This window comes from Eumetopias jubatus, unplaced genomic scaffold, assembly GCF_037043125.1.
Source record: "Eumetopias jubatus isolate StellerSeaLion01/CBP00866 unplaced genomic scaffold, mEumJub1_p1.0 scaffold_16, whole genome shotgun sequence".
NCBI classification, from domain to species: domain Eukaryota; kingdom Metazoa; phylum Chordata; class Mammalia; order Carnivora; family Otariidae; genus Eumetopias; species Eumetopias jubatus.
In genome coordinates, this window is record NW_028274822.1 from 41,392,141 (window position 1) to 41,400,025 (window position 7,885).

The 7,885-nt window shown below is 40.3% G+C and overlaps 1 protein-coding gene across 2 annotated transcripts in view; it reads left to right on the plus strand.

Moving 5' to 3' along the window:
• Positions 1-7,636, plus strand: part of DSC2 (desmocollin 2) — a 32,273-nt gene extending 24,637 nt beyond the window's left edge. The window contains exons 12-16 of one of the 2 annotated variants that reach the window (XM_028098335.2): positions 2,241-2,468; positions 4,404-4,640; positions 4,995-5,119; positions 6,406-6,663; positions 7,439-7,636. In XM_028098335.2, the coding sequence (XP_027954136.1) occupies positions 2,241-2,468; positions 4,404-4,640; positions 4,995-5,119; positions 6,406-6,663; positions 7,439-7,636 (1,046 nt within the window). Of the gene's footprint in view, positions 1-2,240; positions 2,469-4,403; positions 4,641-4,994; positions 5,120-6,405; positions 6,664-7,306; positions 7,343-7,438 lie in introns of those variants that run through there. The other variant, XM_088019725.1, reaches the window with a different exon arrangement.
• The last annotated feature ends 249 nt before the right edge of the window (positions 7,637-7,885 follow it).

Consider the following 7,885-nt stretch of genomic DNA (forward strand, 5'->3'; position numbering starts at 1 on the left):
TCAACTCTGTGTGGACTCCAGTGGCAAGAAATGTTCAAGATATTCTGCAATCCCAGTTTTCAGAGAGAGCCAGGACACAGCACATAGGGTGAGGACAAGAGATTTTGAGACGTGAAATCATTCTGCCCTCCAAAAAGTATGCCAGGCAGATAAAATACAGATCCCCCTGCTTCCTTTGGCTCCCTCTCCTCTCTCTTTTTTTTAAGTTGTCCAAAGGGAGAGATCATTGCCTTGGTTCTTACATCTCATTCCTTCTCTCCTGGTTCCCTTTTCTTCTTGCTGGTGTACATCCTTTACTAGTTCTCCCAGTGGTGTGCTCTAGGTGACAAACCCTACCCATTTTATTCTGAAAAATATTTTAATGTCATTCTCCTGCTTGATCTGATCATTTGACTTAATGTAAAGTTTTGAGTTAAGTCCTTTCCCTCAGCACCGTGCAGGTCGTACTCCATTATCTTCTGGTGTCTCATGTTGCTGAGGTTCATCTACTGTCAATCTCATTATTGTCCATTCATAGGTAATATGTCTAGGTAACTTTTTTGGCTCCCTAGGTTGCATTCTGTAGTTTTAATACAATGTTTATGGTGTGAGTTTATTTTTATTTATGTAGCACTGCCTTCACAATATATTTAAAAAAGAAAGATCCATGCTTCTCTTTAATTCTGGGATATTCTCAGCAATTATCTCTTTAAATAGTGCTTCCCTGCCATTCTATTTATTCTCTTCTTCTAGAATCCCTGTTAGAGGAATGTTGCTGTTTTGTTTCCACTGGAACTTAAGCTATAATTTCATTGTTCTTTCAACAGTTACCCTTTTTTATGTCTTTGGAGATACTAAATATACATGCTTCAAAGATGTCTTGCATAGAGTGAAATTAATCTTCTGGTGGGTGATTTTGTTAGCTTTCCTTGTAGCATTGCTCTTGCTCCTTCTGGAATTTTGATTTGCAAGCTTATATTACGTAGGAGGTGTTTGGTTTGCTTTCTGTTTTTGGTTTCTTCCTCTCTCCCACTTTAGCCCGTAGCAGTCTCATAGTTGCCTCCATCTTGTCCTTTTCCGGGGCCCACATTTCAGAACCAGGTGTCCTAGCCCTTGATGACACTGCAGGTATCGCAAGTCCTGTTGCCTTGGTCGAGGTTGTGACCCCAGGGCAGTGCCCGGTCTTCCAGCTTTCCCAGGTTGGCAGCTTCATGTAAGACACAGCCCCAGACAGCACTATCTTCTTGTCCAGCCTTGATGTCCCAAGGCCTCCTAAGTAAGCAGAAAGAAGTGATCTAGACACCTTCAGACTTCACAACCGTGTTACTGATTTGTGGCCTGGACCCACATCCACTTCATCTTTGAAGCCCCTAGATTTTCCAGTATGGTGCCCTGTACAAAGTAGTTACTCAGTAAGTTTTTATTAAGTATAGAGACAGATGCATTCCTCAGGCTGCAGCCACTGTGATGAGTTTGGTTTACAAGTGATTTTCTACTTCTGGAATCTTTTTCCTCTTCAAACGTTTCTATGTACTGTTTTCTTCTCATCTTCCACCTTTCGTTTCCCCTGCTCCAAAACCTTACGCACTTTCTATATGCATATCCTTAGGTTGGACTCTTAGCTCTTCTCTGTGGTATCGATTCCAGCCAATCTGCCCATCCCCCTCCTTATGTCCGGAATATGGATGTGCATACTTTGCTCTCCCACCTTCTCAAATCTCCTTGTGCTTGCAACTATACCACAGTGCCCTTGGTCATATTTTCTCCTTTCAAAAGATGAGTCAAAACTAACCTCCGTGAAAGTTTCCACGTCTGTTGCAGCTATTTAGTGAATGAATGACAAATCGAATAGCAGTTATTTCAAATAGCACAACCTATTTGAAAGTGATCATTTTTTTATTTTTTATTTTTTTTTAAATTTTATTTATTTATTTGACAGAGAGAGGGAACACAAGCAGAGGGAGTGGGAGAGGGAGAAAGCAGGCTTCCCGCGGAGCAGGGAGCCCGATGCGGGGCTCGATCCCAGGACCTTGGGATCATGGCCTGAGCCGAAGGCAGATGCTTAACGACTGAGCCACCCAGGCGCCCCTGTGATCATTTTTTTAAAAAACATTCTTTAAGGGCATAGCCTGCGACTGTGTCACCGCCATTTATATGTTACTGGTGCCACATCCATATTTAAAACTGTCTTTTTGATGTACAGTTTCCTAGTGAAAACTCAGAACATGAAAAAATTCTATTTTTTTCATCCACTTTTCTAGACGGGAGAACATGTACCGGGACCCTGGGAATTATACTTGAAGATGAGAACGATAATGGCCCAGTAATACTAAAGCGGACAGTAGTAATCTGCAAAACTGTCCTGTCATCTGCGGATATTGTTGCTGTTGATCCTGATGGGCCTACGAATGGCCCGCCCTTTGACTTCAGTTTGGAGAGTGATCCTGATTCAGACTTAGAAAGAAAGTGGAGATTGGTAAAAATTAACGGTACGTGAATACTAAGTTGATACCAACTTAGTTCTTAGTTTGTGCTTCTGACTTTAGCCACGAGAGGATCTATGTTGACGAGAATGACAAAAACGAAGGCGCTCTCTCCATGCCAGCTTCATCGCTCCCTACGTCAGCTCTTAACAGTTCAGTGCATCCTGTGTCTCCCGAAGCCCTGGGCACCCAGCACGCCAGCCTTCACGACTCACCACCCGCTATACGCTGAGGGGGTTTGCCTTTAAGGTGTCCTTGAGTGTGAATTTCTACCGCATGCTTCCAATGAATGTTCCTCCATTTTCTTTGATGACAGATTAGGAAACAAAGCCCAGGGAAGGAGAACAGGAAGGGAAAAGGAAAATGAGGATACACAGAAGAGACGGTGACGTGTTTAGACCCTGTGTCCCGAATCCTGCTCTGTGAGCTGACAGCATTTTCAGGGAACTAACCTTATTTTTAGATTTTCTCCTTTCTGCTGATTTGGTGCCATAACATCAGTTCTTTTTAGATCGTGTGAAAGGAGGTAGTAATTTTGTTTAATATTCCTGCTTCTGCTTCGTAGAGTAAAACATCGGCAGGATTATGTGTGGTCGAGACTTTGTTACTTTAGGGCGCCTGGGTGGCTCAGTTGGTTAAGCGACTGCCTTCGGCTCAGGTCATGATCCTGGAGTCCCGGGATCGAGCCCCGCATCGGGCTTCCCGCTCAGCGGGGAGTCGGCTTCTCCCTCTGACTCCCCCCTCTCATGCTCTCTCTATCTATCTCATTCTCTCTCTCAAATAGATAGATAAAATCTTTAAAAAAAAAAAACTTTGTTACTTTAAAGTTCTACTCACTTGTGAAATAACCCAAAAGTCTGGGAAACACCAAGAAGAACGTATCCCAAATAGTCTTTGAAGTCAAATAGGCTCTGTTAAATGCCAGCTCCCCTGTTTATTAGTGATATAAATATGACCATGCTGTTTATTTTCTTTGGGCCTTAATTTACTCATATGTAAAATGGGATTATTTGGGGGAGTAAACAAGATAATGAATGTATCAGACCATGGCACATTATGCATCATAAATTTTGGTTCTGCTAGTCTTCTTCTTATTTTTTACACATAAACTTACCAAGTTAACCATGCTTTCTTTTAAAATGGACTTCTTCACTGATTTCTTTACCCAAACACCCAAATTTATATTTAGAGCTTCAAACACCCTAAAAATAAATGGGACTGTCACCCTGGGCCAGTTAAATGGGGAGGGATTATTCTTAGGCATGGGCATGTGGCATTTATATTCAGAATAGTATTCTGTCTTTGGATCTGTACCCGAGACTGAACTGGATATTGACCTGGGTATTTTCTACCCTTCACCTAAAAAAGTACATCAAAACTAAAAAGTATACAGTTGGTCCCAGGGTGCTATAGGACTATGAGACAGTACAGCATCGGGACAACTCAACGCCTGCCACTGTGTTCAAGGTCAGCCATGTTCTAAGCTGTCAGAATCAGTCTCTGACAGTGAGTCACAACTGTTTATGTTTGTTTGGCACAATACATGAAAACAGAGTAAGGGGAAACATCCAGAATTTCAGATTCTGATGAGCCATGTATAAAAGAAAACTGCACTGAGTGGTGATACTAAAAATTTTCAGAGATATGATAAAGACCAATGTCTTAGCATGCCTATTACTTACGATAAGAAGGGTTTGTTTATTATTATTATTATTACGAGAGCCGAAGGAAGTTTACGTGAGAGGCAGCAGAGAGAAACTTGCATATGCAGGATGTTTACCGTCGCTGTAGATGAGAACTCGTCAGTCCGTTCACATTCTCAGTCCTGTAGCAGTGGTGCCTTCCCATCAGGAAGATCCGTTTGTCAGGAAATATGGCGAATATCCTAACTCTAGGAGAAATTAGTGACATTCTCTATCACTCAGTTTTATTTTCTTTCAGATACGGCAGCTCGTCTTTTCTTTCAGGAGGACCTTCCATTTGGAACATACCGAGTACCTGTCAGAATCACAGATAGACACGGCCTGTCGCTCATCACTCCATTGAACGTTATCTTATGTGACTGTGTTACTGAAAACGACTGCACGCTTCGCACAGATGCGAGGACCGGCCACGGAGAAGTGAGACTTGGAAAATGGGCCATCCTTGCCATATTGCTGGGCATAGCCTTGCTCTTTTGTAAGTTCCTTCACCAACTCGAATAACCGCCTTCGCGATAACTTTCAAGACACATTCTTAGAATCGGCACTGCTATGTGTAGCTGTTCATTTGTGTATAGTTCTAGGTCTGCTTAACACAACACACTGAACTTATATGTTGAAAGCACTGTTCTCCTGTTATCTCAGCATAGATATAAAATTCAGCGCAGAAACAGCATTTAGCACGTCTTCGTGGCATACCTGGTTAGGGCAGACTTTCTCCATAAGCCATCATATTGATGTTTTCTGGAAAGCTATCTTTGTATTAATCATCCTAAATTCATAACTCTACATTGTTTTATGATCAACTGAAGTAACTTCTCCCATCCTCCAGGTATCCTATTTACCTTAGTCTGTGGGGGTACTGGGGCAGCGAAGCAGCCCAAAGTATTTCCTGATGATTTAGCCCAGCAGAACCTCATTGTGTCAAACACAGAAGCTCCAGGAGATGACAAAATAGTAAGTAGTTTGTTCTTTTTAAAAATAAATGCAAAGGACAAATTGGCCTAACCAACTATAATTATCTTTTCTGAGAAAAGTTCTTTTGAAATCAGGAAACTGACAATATAAAAAATTTCATTGGTCCTCTGGACTAGATAGAACAATGTTGATTCTCATGGTGATATGTGGCCTTTCAATGTGGTCATGTAGTGTTACTTAATCGTAAAAATCCTTTAGCATCTCATTATTATTTCTACTTAAAATGTTTCATGACTTCAACTTCAGGCCCAGACTTTTTTATATATTGAAACTGCTGTTTGTGCTGTAAAAATATTTCATTTAATTATTCACAGATCGTCAGCATAATTATTTTTAATTTTTTTTTCTGGCAACAGCAATAAAATGACTACAAGCTTTGATCAGTGTGGGAAGAACTTTAATGGAGGCTTTCTGGTTCTAATATGGGTTAGCAAGAAGCCTGCGGTCAAATATATGAAACGGCAATGTTAGCAAGTGACTACAGAACTCCAGCTTTGATTTCTAGCCTAGTACGTGGATGAGGAACATGTAAATTTTCTACAAAAAGCATAATGATGATGAACAGGAAAGATTTAGAAAACAGGAAAGAACAGGAAAGATTTAGAAAAGTGTATTGACATCTAGGAAGGTATTGAAAAAATAAAACAGGGTTTCTTACAGAAACACAGCATAGAAAATCAGTGACCAGAGCTTTGGTGTTCTTATTTGCCCTGCTGATTTATTTTTCTTTATTGAGATCGCAGGGATTTATTATTGCAGCTAAGATTTTTATGGCAACTCTTTTTTCTATATTTTTGTTTTAGTTGAAGGGAACAACAGGAGACACTGAATAAAAATACCGGTCCCCGCTTCTGTTTCTGTTCTAGTCTAGTCCAGTCCTTCTAGGTGAAGGGAGTAAATTTAAACCAAGCAGGGTAAATTCACGTGAGATGTTGATACCAGAATCCTGATTTTGAGCCTTGAGATTTTGGAAGGATTTAACAGATGACATTGTACAGTGTTCTAAGAAGTTTTTTAAGAAGGAATATACATTCAGCTTTCTGATTTGTCTCAAGGTATAGACCGCTTGACATCTGCAGTTTGCAGATGCATTGGACGCTGCATGAAGTTCTGGGGTTACAAAAGTCGGGTATTCAGGATTGCTAAGACAGATTTAGTTCTTGCCCTTAGGGAGCTTACCTTCTAACACAAAAATGTATGGCATTATCTGCGTGTTGTTGTTGTTGTTGTTGTTTGCCTCTGTATGCAAATTGTTTGCATTTCAGTGCCCCACGAATGGCTTCACAACGCATACTGTGGGCAGTTCGGCTCAGGGAATTTGTGGCACCCTGGGATCAGGAGTGAAAAATGGAGGGCAGGAAACCATTGAGATGGCGAAAAGCGGACACCAGACTCTGGAACCGTGCCGGGGGACTGGGCACCATCACACCCTGGATTCCTGCAGGGGAGGACCTGTGGAGGTGGACAACTGCAGATACACCTACTCCGAGTGGCATAATTTGACTCAAACCCATCTTGGTGAAGTGAGTTTCCCTGAGGGTCCTACAAATTTATTTTGATTCTTTTCAACTTTCTCAATTATTTCAAATTTAGTGGCTTGACCCTTGTTTTCAGTAATGATTAGTCTATTAATTGTAAAGTTGTTGTTACTTAATTTTGATTTAGTAATGCTCAGATATTAAGAGGACATTTACTTCTGTTTGGTTTTAATTCTTACGGAAACAATGTTAGATGATATTTATTTATTTATTGGACATGAAATGTCTTATTCTGTATAAGAACAGTCCCAGTTTATGTGTTTTGTTTTTAAAATATAGAAGTTATCTGTGTGATGATATTTAAATTATTTTTTTTCCATGACTTTGTGTGAATATTTCCCATGTGACAAATCGAATCTTAGAAACCAGAAGTGTGGTACGAGGCAATTATAGCCTTATGGTCACTAAGCCTATCTGGAAAGATCTCAGCCCACATCAATTTGGGCTCAGTTTAATGGGTGCATCTCACTTTAGACATGATTTTGAAAGGGAAACTAGTGATTACCTAACATGAACCCTCATGTACTTGGGTTTGCTGCCACATATGTGAGATTTTAGAAACATGCTGTAGAGTGAATTTATAGATGATTTATGATACAGACCAATCATGTGCATTTTTTATGTGTAGGAATCCATTAGAGGACACACTCTGATTAAAAATTAAACAATGAAAGGTAAATCAAAGCAATTATTTTTATGTTAGTAAGTTTTGGTGTTTAAAATAATAATAATAAAATATATTGTGTTTCTCCCCTGGCAGAAGGTGCAACTGTGTAATCAGGATGACAAGCATAAGCATGCTCAAGACTATGTCCTTACGTATAACTACGAAGGCAAAGGATCGGTGGCTGGTTCTATAGGTTGTTGCAGTGAACGACCTGAAGAAGATGGGCTTGAATTTTTGGATCATTTGGAACCCAAATTCAGGACACTAGCAGAAGCATGCATAAAGAGATGAGTGTATTCTAATAAGTCTACAAAAGCCAGTGGCTTTATCTCCCTCCCACCCGTGCTTTTTTCATTACAAGCCAGGATTTTTGAAAAACAGAAGATGCTATGTTTCGGGTTTTCCCCTCTTTATTTACATTGGATCTCTTTAGCCAAATGCGTATTTACAGAAAAATGCTGTATATGTGTATACAAATTTCCCAGGTTTTACATAGTTATTAATCAGTTGTCTTCCACCCAAAGAGACCTACAGATAGAA